The following is an 18,972-nucleotide window of genomic DNA, read 5'->3' on the forward strand; positions in this document are numbered from 1 at the left end:
AAAGTTAATCAAATTAGTCAATTTAACCGATTTAGAAAAAATAATCAACCATTTGATAAAATATTGGATTAATAATCAATCCCTATTTTGAGCTTGTCATTATGGGCAATTTAAAAAATATTGAAAAAGGAAGATATACACAATGCGGCGTATTTGCAGGACACCATTGTGCGACAAAGTATTAACGCTTAGGTGATTAATCGATTCATTAAACAAAAAAGTAATAAAAAAAATAAGCTTCTTGATATTCCATTCATGAAAAGTAATCGATAGAATAATTGCTAAGAACATAATCGGTAGTTACACCCCTATTATGCCTTATCAACCTCATTTGAAAGTTAGCTGGGTTAAAGTTTGAAGAGCAATGTTTTTTTGTTCATAATTCTTTTGACCACCCAAACCAACTATTGTCCAGGTGCCGAAGATCGCTGTGCCCCTCAACACGACCAAATACAACCCGTCACTGGATGGGAACCTCACTCTCATCTCATCTTTCAACAAGTTCCCCTACCCGACACAGGCTGAGCTGTCCTGGCTCACTGCAGCCTCCAAACACCCAGAGGAGCAAATCAAAGTGTGGTTCACCACGCAGAGGCTCAAACAGGGCATCAGCTGGTCACCTGAGGAGGTCAGATTATAATTATTAGCAACTAGTTAGTATATAATGGCACATAGTTCATCGTTCTGCTCAGTGTGGTATAATTTAGTATAGTAGAAATTAAAGTCTGTTTCACTGAAGAAATGTCAGAGGAATAACTCTTAATTAATAATTTGATATAATGGTGATGATTATGTATAAAGCTCTGTAGTGTTAACATTTGTATTGGCTGTATTTACTCAGAATTTCAGACGCTATTGAAAGGATAGCAGCCCCTTGAGATGTATGTATCTTCTCATTTCCGAGGGGTACTCTCGACAAATACCAAATAACAGCAATGCAAACAAAAACATTATATAACAAAATTATAAATACACGGATAGCTTGCTCACCCTTTCCCACCCACACCCTCAGCTGTTATACAAGACATTTTTGATACAATACAATGACCCGGATAATAACTCGATTACATCAGCCAAAGCATGTTTCTTGTAAGTGCACATAGATTCAAAGCTTAAATGTGATATCAATATGCAGTCTACTTTGAAACAAGCCACTCACTATTTGATCACCACTTTACACAACACATTTAATTCTTATTTTGGGGTTTCAAGTCATTTGCAACCAACCTGATTGTTTTGAATGCATACTAAGAAGGCTGCCAGGAGGTATAATCAAATACTATAATATGGGTGATTTCAACCCATATTGTGTGTTTACCAATACACAGTAACAGGACTTACATAATTTGTGTATCATCTTGCTCAAAAAGCTTACAAAGAGTACAGCATGTACTTTTTCTTCATTTACAGGTGGAAGAAGCGAGGAAAAAGATGTTCAATGGCACCATCTCTTCTGTCTCCCAGACATTCACCATTGTACCCAGCCAATCTGCCACTGGCCTTTCTGTCTCCTCTGCCCTGTCTAAAACCACGGCATCTTTCCTCCAGTCTCTTCCATGTCAACTCCTAGGACAAACCAGCTTGGTGCTGACTCCTGTTGCTAATGGTTCTATGGTCACCTGTGCACCACTAGCACTCACTGTGGCAACCCAGGTACTACAGACTCTTATATAACCTGTACAGACACAGCTGGTTCGATTCCCGGGAGTTACAGCACAACTATGTCACTTTTTCTTCCAATCTGTATGGTAGAATGTTAATACAACCGAATTTATACCTAACTTATACAATTAGGGGTGGTTGTAGATGTCTCCCTGCTCTTCTATTGAGACGTTTAGATCGTGCCAAAAGTCATGTCCCACCTAGATGCAGGATCTCACACGAATTTGGACCTGATGGTCAAGATTCAATTTAGGTAGGCCCTATTAGCTCAACTGTAAAAAAAAAAAATCAGAACTTGCACAGGAATCCGGGGTAGAAGAGGAAAGTTACATAGAACTTTAGGTATTCTTCATTTATTTTCACCAACATGCAAAATTAGGTAAATATGTGTTTTGTTGGTTTTTGAGTGATGCAACCACCCCCAATGCACAGCAATGTGTTTCCCTGGCTGGCTGACTGGCTGGGTCTGTCTCTGTTTGTCCGAGCACAAAATAGTGTTATAGCGTTTGTTGACCACCATGTGTCACTGTTGCACAGCCTAACACACAGCCCAGGCCCGTGGAGTTCAGCCCGGCCCGAAGCCTGACACCTTTGTATTTATTTATTTATTATTTCTAGCATGCGCGCCGCTTTATTGGTCCACGGCACGCAGCAGCGGCAGCCACTCAATCTCACGTTCTGATAAACCCACATTAAGAACAAGAAGTCAAGAACACACACATCACACTAAAAAGTACTTAGTTGTAGCTGTACAACTGCTGCACTAGTGCACTGTCAGTCGCTCTACTCGCAGCGTAATGCGTTGTGAGCTTGTAGATCGGCTATCGTGGACTTGCGCTGCATGATAAAAACCAAACCCACAATAATAATAAGTCAAGAACACTTACGTTATCTGCACTGTATACAAAACCAACTGGCTTGTTTAGTGTGCGTGTTCTCCTGCAGTATTTAAAATGTGATTGCTTTGTTGTGGAGCTCCTCTGGTCAGTTCTGTCAGAGCCGTGCGTGTGCGCGTTAGAGAGGAGAGACAGAGAAGGAAGGAGAGAGAAATGTTTGATTGAGAGAATGTAAAACATGTTTGTTAAGTCTTTAGTCTTTACCAGATTTGAGTGTGCTTTTAAGAAAAATGCTTTTTTAACCTTTATTTAACCAGTAAAACACATTGAGACTGCGTCTTGTGTGTAGGGAGGGGGGTTGTTGTAACGTCATTATGGAGCGGACAGAAATTCACATCGGAAAATTAATATAACGGTGCGTGAGCCCGGCCCGGCCCTCGACCTGATCGGGTCCCAACGGGCTTGCAGGGCTCTAACACACACACACCAGGGAGGAGGGCTTGTACAGTACAGTACAGTACAGTACAGTACAGTACAGTACAGTACAGTACAGTACAGTACAGTACAGTACAGTACAGTACAGTACAGTACAGTACAGTACAGTACAGTACAGTACAGTACAGTACTACAGCACAAGTACAGTACAGACAGGTCTGATTGTTTACCTTGTCTGAAATTCAGTGGATTGATTTTGCAATGGGTTCCATCACCCATTAGCCTGGGATGTGTTACCAACTTACCATAGATTTTTGATTAATGCAGAAAATCTAATCTTTTTTTGCCTAAGAATATGTTATATTCTATGCCATAAATTACACCCTTTAATATCTGAAACTCAAGCCTTTTTTTACTACAGAGCTTATTTTATAGCCTGGTCAACCACTCCGGTCGTGGAAATCATGTTTCATTTGATTTCAGCAGACCAGTTTGCTGAAATCGACTGGGGTGGTTTTCTAGGCTACTTATTTTATGCAAAAGTTCATAAAAAGCTTTTGCATTTATTGCATTGAAAATCTGCAGTGGGTCGATTTAGTTTCTAGTGGGTCGATTTAGTGGGTCGATTTAGTTTCTAGTTCTGGGACGGCCTAGAAACGGATGTTGTCCATGTAGCGGTCTATTATCTGACAAACCAAAGTTTATAATAAATAAATAATAATGAATTCACCTGAATGGTACTAATAGTTGCTACTACTACTTTCCTTACGGATGGTCAGCAATGCAATACATAACTCACAGTCTGAAGTGTGAATATCCCCGGAAGGCTATGGACTACTTATGATAATTCATACAAAAATGCTGTTTTACCTCTTGACTCATCAGACAAATCACCAATTTACAGCTGTAGTTTTCTAATGAATTCTCTCTACATTTACCACAGGTTGCACAGTCCCTCAAACGACCCCTACCATCTCCTGTAATTGCTGCAGACACAAAGCGACCCTCCATCATTCAAACCTTCCAGGCGTCTGCTGCCACATCCAAGTGTGTGTCACCCAAGTTGCTAAGTTTTACTGTTGACCCCAATAAAACTGCTGAACAGCTGTCTGTGCTGAGGGCCAGCTACACACAATGTCCATTTCCTGAGGAAGAGGAGGTAGGAATGGATAGTTGAATGGTATTTTATTTGTTTTTGGGTCATGCCACAGAAGATAAAAGCAAATGTTGGAGCTATGCAAAAGTATTCTTTTAGGACATGAGCAGCTACACTGTATTGTGCAGTTTCACCACTGAGCACATTGTAATTTGTGAGGCTTCATTCACAATCTGCAGACATAGTAACATATGTCTGCAGACATAGCTAAAGATTGGACAGTGAGGCATCAGTGTTATTACATTTTGTGTTGTGTTGCAGGCATTCTGGACACCTTTATTGTCACATAAGTTTAATAATTATAAAGTTGTGGGATAGATTATTTTGATCAAGCTTCTACATTGTTAAATAAAAAAAGAGTTAAGAAAATATGCAAGGCACAGTGGCACACTAATGATACAGATTGATTTCTGATTTTCCCATTTTCTAGTTTTCACCCGCTTATGACGTCTTTCATCTGATGAGGTATTTTATCTTGCCTAACATCATATTGTGTTTTCTTGTGGTAGATTTACAGACTCATAGAGACCACTGGACTATCAAGAGGAGAGATCAAAAAGTGGTTCAGTGAACAGAGGCTCCTCAACCTCAAAGGTACTACATACAAAATGGTTAAACATTTATGCCTATTATATTGTTTTTTCATCGCTTTGAGTTCCCAAGTGATCTAACGGCTAGACTTGGCTCTGTTTTGCAGCATTAATACCTTTGGTATTATTGTTTATAATCATCAGTCCTCACCGTACCTACTGTATGTCTTGGCCTTACATGTGTCTGTGTCAATCTAAGGTGCTCCTCAGCCACCGGTGCTAGTTAAGGCAGAGATGACACAAGCATCTAAGGAGGGTCCTTTGAGGAAAATGGTTCCCAGCCACTTTCCCCTGTTGGAGAGAGTGAAGGGGAAGTCATCAGAACAGCTGAAGGCAATGGAAGAGAGTTTCCAGAGGAGCGACTCGCCAACTGAGGCAGAGCGAGGTAAGAAAGAAGCTCATTACATAACATAATAACATAATATTATTTTTCTGATCATTGGATAGAGGGACAGGAAAGATGGGAAATGGGAGAAATAATGAGCCACAGAGTTGATTATGTAATGCGTATGAACTCTTATCATCACCCTTTATATTGCCTTAATCCACTGAACTGTCATGACAGGCCCCCTGCAGATGGTTATAACTAATTATAAGCATTAAATAGGATTCCCATCCAAATGATCAAGATGGTCCCGACCCCTACATGATATCTCTGCTGTTGGAAAGAAACCAGCTATTTCCAACATGTTATATATATTCCATATATTTATGGAAAAATAAATAAATATAAAATATATATTTTGAATACAAAGCAATACTGCCTCGTCAAAGTGGTTATTGTGACTATATATCAAACGATTAACATTTTTAATCAGAATAATCACAGCTTAAAAATGTATTAATCGTGATGTCCAAAATATGCCATGTTTTTCTGTATATTGTTGTGGGAATGGAAAGATAAATAACATAAGGTGGATATCTACATTTAACATGCATGTATGTTCTATTCTATATAACAAATCCAGTGTGGCAGGATGGTCTCGATATCTGTCTTTCACCCTGTTGTCGTGCTATGTGATTTGAGCCGCTGCCTATGGAATCTGTGCAGCCTTTTATGGCAATAACCGACTTTCCACATCCAGATAGGGCTAGATGGCGCAGAGTGCATGCAATTATGGGATGTATGGGGTGGGTTATCCAACCATGGAGTAATTGCGTTAAAAATCTAATTAATTTCACAATTTAATTAACTCTGTTAACAGAGTTATTTTGACAGCCCTAATTGTCAGGTACTTGCCTGTGTCATATTAAAGAAGTTAAGCCCAACTCTGTCCCATTGTAGACCAGCTAGCCCTGCAGACGAGGCTCTCCAAGACGGAGGTGGACTGCTGGTTCTCGGAGCGCAGAGCACTGAGGGACAACATGGAGAAAGTCTTACTCACCATGGCTTCTAAAAGCACAGAGGAGAGACTGCTTAACGGAGCTTCTCATCATGAACAGGACGTGAAAACTCATCCACCCGTCCTTTGTTCTTCCTCCTCGTCGTCCTCGTCATCCTCCTCCCCTCCTGTACTCACAGCATCTTCTCCTCATCCACCGGTCCTCTCGTCCTCAGCTTCACCTCCCATCCTCACCTCCTCCTCCTCCTCCTCTCCCCATCCTCCCGTCCTTTCGGCCTCCACTAGTCCCGCTCCCATCGCCAGCCACTCTCTCGCCCTCCTCAGAGAGGTAAGCATGAGATTATATTGCACCTGATCACTTGACATGTCATTACTTAATTATAATGTTAAAGGCAAAGTCTGATATAAAATAAAACATTACTTTTTTTTGTATTTGCCCAAGGATTCGTCATTACTTCTTTAGACCAGTGGTTCCCAGCGTCAAATTAAGCGTCTGCCCAGGAGTCAAACTAGTGAACACATGGTCGCACATAACTTGCGCACGTGAGCGATCGCCAATTGAAATAACCTATTTCTAGGCCTATTTTATGGCTCACTTCCGTTTCTCTTCTCATGGTCTGATTTGCTCATGCTGAAAAACCAAGTAACACTGCATCACCACTGGTATCCATTCCATAATCAGTGTCATCTAGTCTAGAGCCTGCCTAGCCTGGGTAAACCCCTCCCCCCTCGCCAGATTTTTCATTCTCCCTGTATGTGCATGTACAAAAAACATTTACATATCTATAGGTTACGAAGGTAACCCTGGTTAATTAAATAAACAAGCGAGGAAGCTCGCTATGAAGATTGCGTCTTCTGACGTAATACACTCACAGGCAATCCATTGGCTGGGTCTGGGACTAAGGTGCACCTTGACCACCCCCCCAGGTAAAGGTGATAAAGGTGCCAATAAACCAATTAGTCCCCACTTCAAACATGTGGAACCTTCTCATGAGGCATTGCCTACAAGAAGGGCGTTTTGGCGAGCTTCCTCGCTTGTTTATTTAATTAACCAGGGTTACCTTCGTAACCTATAGTTAATTTAAACTAAACTGCACGAGGAAGCTCGCTATGAAGACCCGATACACTCCCTTCTTGCCACCACAAAGTCTAGACTCACGGGTCCCGACCTCTGCCTGTAGGGTGACGGGAGCGAAAAACCACCCGGCTCAAAAAGCCGGCGGAAAAAGGAAGGAACCTCGGACCCAGGGCCACTCCACTCAGAGGCCCGACAGATCCAAACCTTACTTTGAAGCCACGCTGAGGACAGCATGCGCCACTGGCGCAGCCGTCACATCCAATCTGTAAAAATTGGCAAACGTCGAGGAGGATGCCCAGCTCGCAGCCGTACACACCTCCTGGATAGACACTCCCCTGGAGAGAGCCCAGGACGTCGCCATACCCCTCGTGGAGTGCGCCTTCACCCTTATGGGAGGCTGCAAACCCCTGGCCGAGTAAGATCGTTCTATGGCTTCCACTATCCATTGTGAGATCCTCACCTTGGATACTGCCTTCCCCAAGGTCTTGGGGGCCCAGGACACAAACAACTGAGTTGTCTTCCTGTGTGCCGCCGTCCTGTCCATGTAAGTTCGTAAAACCCGTACAGGGCACAGAGTATGCCTCCTCTCATCCTCTGCCGAGGAAAAAGGAGGAGGACAGAATTCCACCAGGTCCACCGGTATACAGGTGGTCAACTGGTTCTTAGGCACAAAAGCCGGGTTGGTCGTAATGACCACCCTCGTCCTGTCCACGGAAAAACGTGTGCACTCCTCGCTCACTGAAAAAGCGTGAATGTCACCGACCCGTTTAGCAGTCACCAACGCCAGCAGTAGCGCCGTTTTCAACGACAAAAACTGCAGCCCCACTGACGCCAATGGCTCGAATGGCGGTCGAGACAAGGAGTCCAAAACCAGCGCGAGGTCCCACGAAGGAACCATAGACTTCGGTACCTGGAGGAGGCGCATCGCACCAGCCATATACCGACGCACTAGAGGGTGCACCCAGACAGTGCCATTCCCGAATCCAACATGGCAGGCCGAAATAGCCGCCAGGTAGACCTTCAGGGAGTTGTAAGACAGGCCCTTGTCCATCAGACTCTGAAGGAAAGACAGAATCACTTTCACAGATGCCTGAAAAGGCACCGCCTGCGTCTGTAGACACCATTTCTCAAACGCACGCCACCTCCCGTCGTAGGCCTCCCTGGTTGACCGAGCTCTCGCACTCTGTATAGTGTCGATGACACTCTGCGGCAGGCCTTCCGCGTCAAGGTTCATCCTCTCACGGGCCAAGCCCATAGATCCAGGTCTTCCGGCCGTGGATGGAAGATTTCCCCCTTCGCTTGCGTCAGCAGATCCCTGCGCAGCGGGAGCTGCCACGGATGGTCGTAGAGGAGAGGTGATATCTCCGACCTCCAAGAGCCCCACCCTGGAGCTATCAGTATTACCGCTAGGCCCTGGGTTCTCACTCTCTCCAGGACTGGAGATATCAGGGAAATGGGAGGGAACGCGTACAGCAGACTTCCGGGCCAGACGTGCGCTAGCGCGTCTAGGCCCAGAGACTCCTGTCCCGCTATGGAGAAGAACTCCGGGCATTTCGCGTTCTCCCCCGAGGCGAACAGGTCCACTTGTGGTCGGCCGAACCTGTCCCAGAGCTGAGCTGCCACCGCGTCGTGTAGGGACCAGTCCGCATAGTGGCACCTCCCTCTGGACAGAAGATCCGCTCCCCTGTTCAGTATCCCCGGGACGTGGGAGGCTCTGATTGACCTCAAATGTGTGTCGCACCACAGAGTCAGGTCTTGTGCTAGTGCATGCAGCAGGCGGGATCGCAGTCCCCCTTGCTTGTTGACGTAGCACATGGTCGTCGTATTGTCCGTCCTGACCAGGACGTGACAATCCTTGATGAGGGGTTCGAAGTGTCGTACGGCTAACCATACTGCCATCAGCTCTAGATAGTTGATGTGGGCGGTCCTCAGTTCGTCGCCCCACACTCCCCTGGCAGTTCTGCCCTCGTGGGTGGCGCCCCACCCAGTCATACTGGCATCCGTAGTGATGATCTTCCTCGACACGACCAGACCCATGGACACTCCTTCGGAAAGAAATGACCTGTCTCTCCATGGATGCAGCGCCGATATACACTCCGTTTGGACTGTAACCAGGCGATGACGGCGATCGTTGGGCACCCTGAGTGAGAGCATCCACCTCTGAAAAGGTCTCATGTACAGTCTGCCTAACCGTAACACGGTTATAGCGGAAGCCATGAGTCCCGCCATTTTCTGGCACGTACGAAAAGGGACCCTGCGTCCCACCTGGAACGAGCTCGCGCACTTCAGAACGGAAGTCATTCTGTCCTGTGACAGCCGAGCCGTGAGGGAGACAGAGTTCAGTGTTAAACCTATGAAGTCTGTTGACCTCGCTGGTATGAGCACGCTCTTTTCGTAGTTCAGACTGAAACCCAGAGACTGCAGGTGACTCACTACCCAGCTGGTGTGGAGTCGTGCCTCGCTTTCCGACTGCGCAAGCAGGAGCCAGTCGTCGATATAGCTCGCTATGCGAACTCCCCGTTGTCTCAAAGGGGCTATGGCCGCTTGAGTACACTTCACAAACACTCGGGGGCTCAAGGACATCCCGAAAGGGAGAACTAGGTATTCGTAAACCCGTCCTCCGAACCCAAACCGCAGGAACTTCCTGTGCGGCGGGTAAATCGGGACATGAAAATAGGCGTCCTTGAGGTCCACTGACGTGAACCAATCCCCTTTGCGTATCATGCGTAACAGTGCCGCATTTGTCAGCATCTTGAAACGAAAATCCTTCAGATATCGGTTGAGGGCTCGGAGGTCCAGAATAGGACGCATCCCCCCCCCCTTTTTCTTTACCAGAAAATACCGACTGTAGAAACCGTTTAGGCTCTGATCTGGAGGTACTTCCTGAATGGCATTCTTGGCCAGCAGGGAAATTATTTCGTTTCGCAAAATGACGGCTGCCTGTCCGCTTGCCTGAGAGAATATTATCTTCTCGAATGTGGGTGGTTCTGCGGAGAACTGCAGCTTGTAGCCTTTTCTCACGGTGTCCACCACCCAGGTGTGTGCGCCGCACTCTATCCATTTTGAAACGCACCGCGTCAGAGGATTTATTGTCAGCCCTACTCTTTTTTGAGTTAGAGTGGGTGCCTCCCGCGGCAGGCATTGTGTTACCTTGGTTAACACTGGCACCATGTTCAGCCGTGGTAAAACGGCGCCCCCTAGCGACGGGGCCATCAAACTGGCATGGTGCTTGTGCCTTTTTGCAGCGCTCTGATGCGCTGTCAAAATATCTGCGTTTCGTCCCACTGCCGCGGGTCGTTTCATTGACCTGCGTGGCAGTGGGCTCATACCCCGTGTGTTCTGGCAAGGATTCAAACATTTTGTTCCACACAACATTTTTATTTGAATCAGGGAGGGGGACAGGGGAGGTACAGTATGCAACGACATTTTTTTCGCAAAAATCGGTGCAACAACGCTCATTCTGTCGTCCGGTGCCCTCTGCGCTAGTGGCGTAAAGCCCGAGGCTACTACGCCGCCAGCGTAAGCTCTTCCCAGAACGTGGGGGCGGAGGGAGACGGATTGCATCAACGTCTCCCCGAGGCTCGGCGCAATGTCATTTACGCTGCTGCTTGTTGTTGTTGTGCGCGTGGCGTTGACGCTTCCGTCCCGCCGCCGCGGAAGGAGGCTGACCGTGAGGCCCGGTGTCCTTCTTGCGATCCTGCTGTGACTGTTGTCGGTGTTGGTACTGGCCTCCCGAAGCAGAGGGGGCTCTGGCAGCCGCTGGAGCCTTGAAAGGAGGCCTGGAGCCGCGCTCCCTCTCGTTGTCCCTCCGGTTCATAGAGCGGCCGTACGAGGATCTATTTCTTTTGTTACCTGGCGGAGGCTTTTTCTCCGTCGGCATGAAAGCCTGCGCCGCCTGCTTCTTTTTCTCTCTGTCTTCGTGTCTGGCCGTGAGATCGGCCACCGTGCCAGAGAAAAGATTGTCTTGCAGGATGGGTTGGTCCAGGAGAGAGGCTCTCTCTTTGGTCTCGGAGTGGTTTAGCCATCTAGCCCGTTCTAGAACTACTAGAGTAGCCATTGCCTTTCCCGTCATCTCCGTGTTGTACCTTGTCAGCGCGAGCGCCTCTTTATGGAGCCTCCGTAGCTCGTAGAGCTGCTCCAGATTCAATGCCTCTCCCGATGTTTTGAAAATGTGGGAGACAGAGCCCTGGAGTAGTGTGATGGCGTTAATGGCCTTCACGGAGCCCGTAAGCGTCGCGTATGCCTTCTTCACCATTGTGGACATGTCGTTTTCCTGTGTGAGAGCGAATTTCGGCTCCTTCGGTGGGGCGACTTCGGGGACATGTAGGAGATGAGAAGCCAGGAATCTGTCCATCTCGGGCAGAGATTCCAGACCCACTTTCTTCATGGCGACACAATCAAGCTCTTTCTTATGTGTGGGTAGGAAGGAGTGGGTGTAGGGGTGCTCCCAGGATTCACCGAGCGCCCCCGTGAAACCCTTAGCCAAGGGTAGGATCTGTTTGGCTCGGGGAGCGTCCGGATCCTTACCGAAATCATCCCAGGCCGTGTCCGTCGCAGCCGCCGCCGGAGTAGCTTCAGCTGGCCACGTTAGACCGCTGCGTTCAGTAGCCCTCTTGAAGACATCAATCAGCTCTGACTTGTCCATCTCGAGGACGACTCGGGACCGAGCAGGGGCTCGGTTCTGAACATCGGTCTGGGGTGCCGTGTCAGGCACCGCCGTGCTCTGTGGCTCGGTTACATCCGGAGCTGTTGTAGCCAGAGCCTCAGTCCCAGCCCGGGGCTCGGGCTCAGTCCGGGCCGCCGTCTGAGGCTGCATTCCTGCGATGAGAGTGGCTCTGAGGCGTCCCTCAGACTCCGATTCTGACTCACTCTCAGAAGAGCCCTCAGAGTAGGAAGAAGAGGAGCTACCGCTGGAGCTCTGGCTCTGATCTCCCTCCGAGGACTGTTCTTCATCGCCGGCGTGTTGCTCGACGGGGGAAGGACGATCTGTGCGCCTCGTACGTTGGCGAGGCGGGGAGTGCGGGATTTCGGCAGCCGCTGGAGCCGTAACCTCGTCAGCCAGAGCTTTCCTAGCTGCTTGTTTGGCTTTCTTAACCGCCCGCTTCGCGCGGGAAGTAGACGGTAGGTCGGCATAATCACCCTCAGAGTAACGAGCGGGGTCCAATGCGTCCCGTCTCTCCTCCGCCAATTGATCGGCCACCTCTCGGTCGTCTGCCGGTTCTGGTTGTCGGATGGCTCCGTCGAAGAACTGCTTAGCACGCACTAGCCTGCGGGTTATGATGCGTGCGTCGACGCCGTCACACAGGGAGCAGGCACCCGGGTTATGAACGGCGTCGAAAGCGTGCTGCAGGCCCAAACAACGGACACAGTCCTCGTGTTTGTCCTCGCCGGCCATCCAGTTGGAGCATGTCTCACAGTGCTTCTGCAGCACCGCGGGCTTATCGTTAGCCTTGCGACGTTGGTTTCTGCTCTTCCCCGACATCACTGCTTTGGCGTTCTGCAGGCCGTTAGCAGGAGTAGTACAAGGGGAGGGTAGCTTAGCGGGATGCTAACAATAGCTAACACCGGGCGTCCTTTTGCAGGAACCACGCTAAGTTGTTATTAGCTTAGCTTCAGCAGGCTTGTGGCTAGTCAGGGCCGTGTGCTGGCCGTCCAACTAGTAGCCAGCGTAGCTGTAGCTAGTAGCTAGCCTAGCTGTCACTAGAATATAGTGTAGCTGTAGCTGCTAGATTTATAATCAGGGCCGTTTGCTGGCCGTCCGATTAACAATAGAAATTTATAGTGCAAGGAAATTCTTAACCCCAAAGTCATGAACTCACCAGTGGTGCAGTTTGTGGAACCAGAATTCGCTCCTGTCCTAGTAAACTCAAACACACTGAAATCAAGACTTTGTAGCAATGCATGTGATCTTCATGAGAAGTTACACAGAAGTGGGGACTAATTGGTTTATTGGCACCTTTATCACCTTTACCTGGGGGGGTGGTCAAGGTGCACCTTAGTCCCAGACCCAGCCAATGGATTGCCTGTGAGTGTATTAGAATGCTTCTGTGATCACGTCAGAAGACGCAATCTTCATAGCGAGCTTCCTCGTGCAGTTTAGTTTAAATTAACCACAGATTCTTAGTACTGAATATGCTGGCAAAGATAATTGATCCCAGTTTACTCCTCCAGCTTTAAAGAGTATGATTTGTAGATTAAAAATATATATATACCGGTACTGTATGTGCCATTTGGATTTTTCTCAGTTTTATACAAATAACACCAAAAAATATGGCTCCATTGCTATTTTTCTATTTTTAAGGGGCGCTAGCCCCTCCTATATACAGGTTTAAAGTTTGTTTTTAGTTCAATGTTTGTTTTAAAAACACCATTGACAATGAAGGGAAAATGTACGTCTTGTCCCCAAACATTAAATGCCATTAACAATAAAGAGAATTGAATGTTTGTGTTGGCACCGTTACATCACCTAATCAACATGAGTTAGACTTTTATATATTAGTGCCCCTCACCTAAGTCTGAAACGTTGCTTACGGTAAATTATAATAAAAGTGTTCAATATTGCATTAAGTGTGTGTTTGCGGGTCATTTTGTACATTTTGTGAATTGCCCTGCCTACGCACCTGTCTCTGAGCCAATCAGGTGTACTGTGCATAAGACTTTGTTTCCTATGGTGGTGGTGGGGCTACCCCTTTGTTTGTATCACTGATTAGGCCTTTAAATAAATATGCTGCTCCTCTATTATTTCATCTCCTAATCGTAATGGAACTAACCTGATAAATGAATACTCAAATAATAATAATAATAATTCATCAAATGTACTATTTATCTATTGTAATAATTGTTTTTTGGCAGGTGTTCTGTCGTACCCAGTGGCCATCTCCTGAGGAGTACAGCCATCTGGAGGTCCAAACTGGACTGGGACGTATCGACATTGTCAGGTGGTTCAAGGATCATCGCTCAGCTCTGAAGACCGGTGGACTCCTTGACTGGATGGATGGCTTCCAGAAAGGAGACCATGAGCAGAACGGCCAGAACTCTGCATCTGGGAACACTGAGAAAAACCTCAACGTTCCTCAGGAATCCAAGATCCTGAAAGGTAGGACAATGGCAGGAAATATGGCTATCAAATAATCTTTGAGTTTTTGTCTGTTTCTCTTTCTGGACACCACATTGTAATTGTAATGTTTCTTGTTCCCCTTACGTAGCCCTTGGGGTTGGTGAGGAGGCTGGGACGAAGCCAACAGCCAAGCTGTCTAACCAAGACATAGTCCAGTGGTTTACTAACAGACTGACTCACAGTGTGACAGACCTGAGCCTGCCCAGTCCGGGCCACATAAGCCCAAACACTGCTGACAAAGGGAGGTGGGTAGAGACAGAGAGATTGTCTGCCTCGTATTCGTTTTCTGATCAATGATCAAGCAATATGAATCTTCTACTCAGACTCATATTGCAGTATTGCAATACAATTACAATGCAGTATTGTACTGTTCTACTGTTAGCATTTTTGAGGGCTATGCCCTGTTTTCTGCTGCTACTAACACATGCAGGCGACTGAATGTTATGCCCTCCCAATAAACCTCCTCGCTGTCACCCTACCCATACCAAACAGTAGGCGTTGGCAGTGACAGGGACTTGTGTATACGTATATGGGGGTATTGGCAATAATTTAATTGGGGGGGATCAACAATAACATAATTATATAGAATAGCATAACATATAACTAACATAACTTAAACAGCTTGTTTAAGTGACATAATGCTGTACTACAAATGCATATGAGTTCAACCAAAATGTAATTCAAATAAGATTCTAAAATAGATTTTTGACATATTTCACTGCTTGCACTTAAAGCCGATAAGCACATGAGCTTTAAAGGGCCACTTCACCCCTTTTGCAACCAGATCTTATTTTAATTATGTTTTGGACACAAGAAACCTTTTCTTGGGGTTAGGGTTAGGGTGTGCAAAATTTGTCATGAAAATGTGTCAAAACAAACATTATATTCTCTCCCCCTATTGTTAATGGGATTTTAAAACAAACATTGAACTAAAAACAAACATTAAACCTGTATATACTGTAGGAGGGGCTAGTGCCCCTCAAAAATAGATGCCTCATTGGCCGCTGCAGCCTGCAGGTCATTGGAGCCATGTAAGTCAAGCGGAAGTGCGGAAGGCACGCTGCGTTTCTGGGACTTATCAATTCAATCCAAATTAGCTTTATTGGCATGAGAAAACAAACGTTTACATTGCCACTGATTGGCCTACTGATTGGCCTACCGAACATCCCCTTCTGTGACGCACACGGACGCTTGCCAAGCTTCCGCTATGCTTCGCAATGAATCTCGGGAAAGCTTTCCTCCATGTAGCCTCTTCTCGAGAGACACACGCCCCAGAGCTGAAGCAGGCTCTACCTTTTTATGTCTGTGCTCCCCCTCCACAAGGAGGGGCAAGTGCACCAACGTATTATTTATCTATTACAAATACTATTAACATTGAGTGACTACAGTTTGTTCCAGTGGTTTACATTTGTTCCTGCTCCAATGAAGGATTTGTAAACATTTTGACTATTAAATTGTGTGTTTGTGGTAGGTGGGTGAAGGTGACTATGGCGGTGGGAGAGGAGACAGATGGAGGAGTGGATAGACAGAAACTGGCAGCAGACACTGATGTGCTGGCCTTGGAACACCCTGGAAGAGTCACTGGCTGATACTGTAGGTAGGTTACATTAGTGAGACAAAACTTTAAATATTGCTGTGAGGGAATAAAATACACCTTCTCAATAACAGATTGCAGTTGTTGCCTTCCCCCATTTTATAATGGGTCTTCAGATGGCTAATATTAGCCAAGTTAAAAGAATACGTTTTCTTACGTTTCCTAGCCCCTACTGTACAGTATAAACTAAACTAGAATAGAAAATAATAGAAAACCCTACAAATTGTGAACTATTCCTTTAAGATTCCACAGCTGCAGCATCCAGCCTTTCAGGAAGTTTGAAGTCTGTAATTATCCCTGATTGGTCTTTTTAAAATACCACATGCCGGGCCGATAGAAAGAGATTTTGACAGCCTGATCACCGTGTGTTCAGCAGCAGACATGCACTCTCACAGAGAGGATGAAATTATTCCAAGGACCCCGAATCAAGGACAGGACACATGTACAGTGGAAATTTGTAAATGGCTTCTTATGTCTTCTTATGTCATTATTTTTCATGTAGTGGGAATAACTGGCTGCTGAGTCACCATGGTGATGACTCAAGATGGCTGAATCTGGAACCAATGATCTTACACTCTGCCTGTGATGTCATCACAAAAAACGCTGTGGACTTTGAAGTTCCACTGTTGAGCACTGATGGTGTCGCAGAGGCTGACAGAAGAGTGCCAAAGCTGGACTTGATGCATTGTTCTTATTATTACTACTACTACACTTAAAAAAAGAGAGAAAAAGGGCCCTTGTAAATATTTTTCTGTATTGCAAAAATGACAACAACCTTTGTACAATTTAGCTGGGATGGCAGGTTTTGTTACATTTATAAAAGAAGTCTTTGACAGGTGCCCCTAAAGGAGGAATGTTTTTTTTAGGTCATGGCGTATAACAGCCTGCCAGTTTGTCAGTTGGTATTCAGTCATATATTGGAAATTCAAACTACAGGCTACTCGTTAAGGGCAGTTGATGGCACTTATATTTGCATGGACTGGTAATAACAGCTATTCTCACTATAGGCCATGTCATCTTTATCGTAGTAAGATGCGTTTGAATTGTCTGAATTTTTGACCTTTCCTAGTACCTTGAAATGTTTTTCAAGACACTTAACCAGCCTCAAAAGTGGAGATGAAGGAGCAGTTACAAGGAAAGGCCAGATTTCAGGCAATTTAAAGACAACCACAGCCTGCTTGCTGACAAAACAAGACAAGAGAATTAATGCTGGGATAATAACTAACTAGGCAAGTGGGCAGACCTGATAAATGGATGTCAGTTTTTATGGCAGGTTAATGCACTGTACATGATGTTTCTCTAATTCATTTAGTATTCTTACAATCAACTGCTGCTTCCTTGCTTCAGGACTGGGGGTATGTTCAAGAAGCTGAAATGTTCCTGAATGTTTTATTGTTTTAGTTTTTTTTCATAAATAGCGATGATGCAACACTGAGTGAGGAGTGTCTGACCAGTGTCTGAATGTCTGACCAGTCACACCATGCTGCCTTGTCAGCTCTGTTGTCTGACATTTGTTTTGGAAACATTTTGATTTATAACATCAGAACTGGGCAAAATACATTTGTAATCGTTTTTTATTTTCTCAGTAATTGTTTGTTTTGAAAACTTGTCTCAACATGTCAGGCACTTACATATCACACACTATAAACTGATTCAAATTCTTGTTAAAAAGAAAAGTACATTTGTTCAGCTGTGACATTTGAACAGCCCCTCCCTATATTTTCTCTCTAGCTGTATGGCTGAATTTAGATGTTTCCCTCTATGTGAAGCAGGGTTAGGTTCAATACATTATCAGTACAAGGAGGAGTAAAGCATTGTTACGGCATGGCTCCTAGTCATCTAGATTAGAAGAGGGTCTGTCTGGGTGTCCACGGCTACTTTCGCAAACTACTGCGCCATATTTCTTGTGCACGCTGCCAGTAGACCAAGGAAATGTGTGTACGTGTGTGTTGGTGTGTATGCGCACTCACACACTACAGCTCCTTCTCAAAAAAATGTATTATCGTGCAAAAGTTAATTTTCTTTAATATAATTCAAAAAGTGAAATTCAAAAAATCCTATCTCAAAATGTTAGAATATTCTAATCGAGAAATGTCGACCATCTGAAAAGTATATTAATGTATGCAGTCAATACTTGGTCTGGGCTACTTTTGAACAACTTATTTCATCAATGGTGGCACTGTTGAGGTGTTATGGAAACCCAGGTTTGCTTTGATTGCTTGTAAGTTAATTTGTAGTCAACACCGCCATCTATCAGGATATTTTAGAGCACTTTGTGTTTCAGTATGTTGACAAGCTTTATGGAGATGCTGATTTTCCTTTCCAGCTCGTTTTGGCACCTGCCCACAATGCCAAAACTTGATGTACTAACCATGGTATTACTGTGCTTAACTGACCAGCCAGCTGGCCTGACCCCCACAGACAATCTAGGTTGTACTGTCAAGAGGAAGGTGTGAGACATAAGATTCAACAATACAAATGAACTTACGGCTGTTATCAAAGTATTTAAAAAAAAACTTTTTGTGGTCTCGTAAAATATTGTAATATTTTGAGATAGGATTTATTTTTATTTTCATGAGCCGTATGCCATAGTCAATATTAAAACAGGTTTTAAATACTTCACTTTATGCGCAATGAATTGAGAATATATGAAAGTTTCACTGTTAGAATATTACTGAAGAAACTTTCTTTTGCACGATATTCAAATTTTTTGAGAAGGAGCTGTCACACACAGGGCAACACTGATGTCAACATCAGTGATCCATCCACAGGGAAGCCATGCCGTTAGACCCCATTTTGTCATCAGTCGAGATGATTGGCATTTTGTAAATTCCAGCATCCAAACAGAAATGACCTGAATTGATTGGCTTGACTCTAACCCTGCTTTGCACTGTGGATGTATGGCTGTTATCTGGTTGAATTTCTGGACTCTAACCCTGCTTTGCACTGTGGATGTATGGCTGTTGCTTTAGTTTTGTGTTCAGGTATCTGGAATACTGTACATTTCGGTGCTAACTGTGGAATACCGCTTGCTTTACATCTGTTTTCTACATCAACTCTGCTGTAACTCAATAAATACACAACCAACTGAGACCTCTTCATGTCTGGTAATGAATTGTATGCGATATGAGGCAGTGGGGCTTTGCAAATAACTATCGAGG

The 18,972-nt window shown here is 45.4% G+C and overlaps 1 protein-coding gene across 7 annotated transcripts in view; it reads left to right on the plus strand.

The window, feature by feature from the left end:
• The window catches only part of zhx2a (zinc fingers and homeoboxes 2a), a 32,697-nt gene extending 13,795 nt beyond the window's left edge, over positions 1 to 18,902 (plus strand). For 6 of the 7 annotated variants that reach the window (XM_079502701.1, XM_079502698.1, XM_079502699.1 and 3 more), the window contains 10 exons: positions 416 to 628; positions 1,411 to 1,653; positions 3,877 to 4,092; positions 4,599 to 4,683; positions 4,879 to 5,064; positions 5,965 to 6,350; positions 13,953 to 14,196; positions 14,306 to 14,462; positions 15,689 to 15,814; positions 16,314 to 18,902. In XM_079502701.1, coding sequence (XP_079358827.1) covers positions 416 to 628; positions 1,411 to 1,653; positions 3,877 to 4,092; positions 4,599 to 4,683; positions 4,879 to 5,064; positions 5,965 to 6,350; positions 13,953 to 14,196; positions 14,306 to 14,462; positions 15,689 to 15,806 — 1,848 coding nt within the window. In that variant the 3' untranslated portion in view covers positions 15,807 to 15,814; positions 16,314 to 18,902. The remainder of the gene's footprint in view (positions 1 to 415; positions 629 to 1,410; positions 1,654 to 3,876; positions 4,093 to 4,598; positions 4,684 to 4,878; positions 5,065 to 5,964; positions 6,351 to 13,952; positions 14,197 to 14,305; positions 14,463 to 15,688; positions 15,815 to 16,313) is intronic. The other variant, XM_079502703.1, reaches the window with a different exon arrangement.
• Positions 18,903 to 18,972: the final 70 nt, after the last annotated feature.

The sequence above is a fragment of the Electrona antarctica genome, assembly GCF_951216825.1.
Source record: "Electrona antarctica genome assembly, chromosome: 6".
NCBI lineage: Eukaryota > Metazoa > Chordata > Actinopteri > Myctophiformes > Myctophidae > Electrona > Electrona antarctica.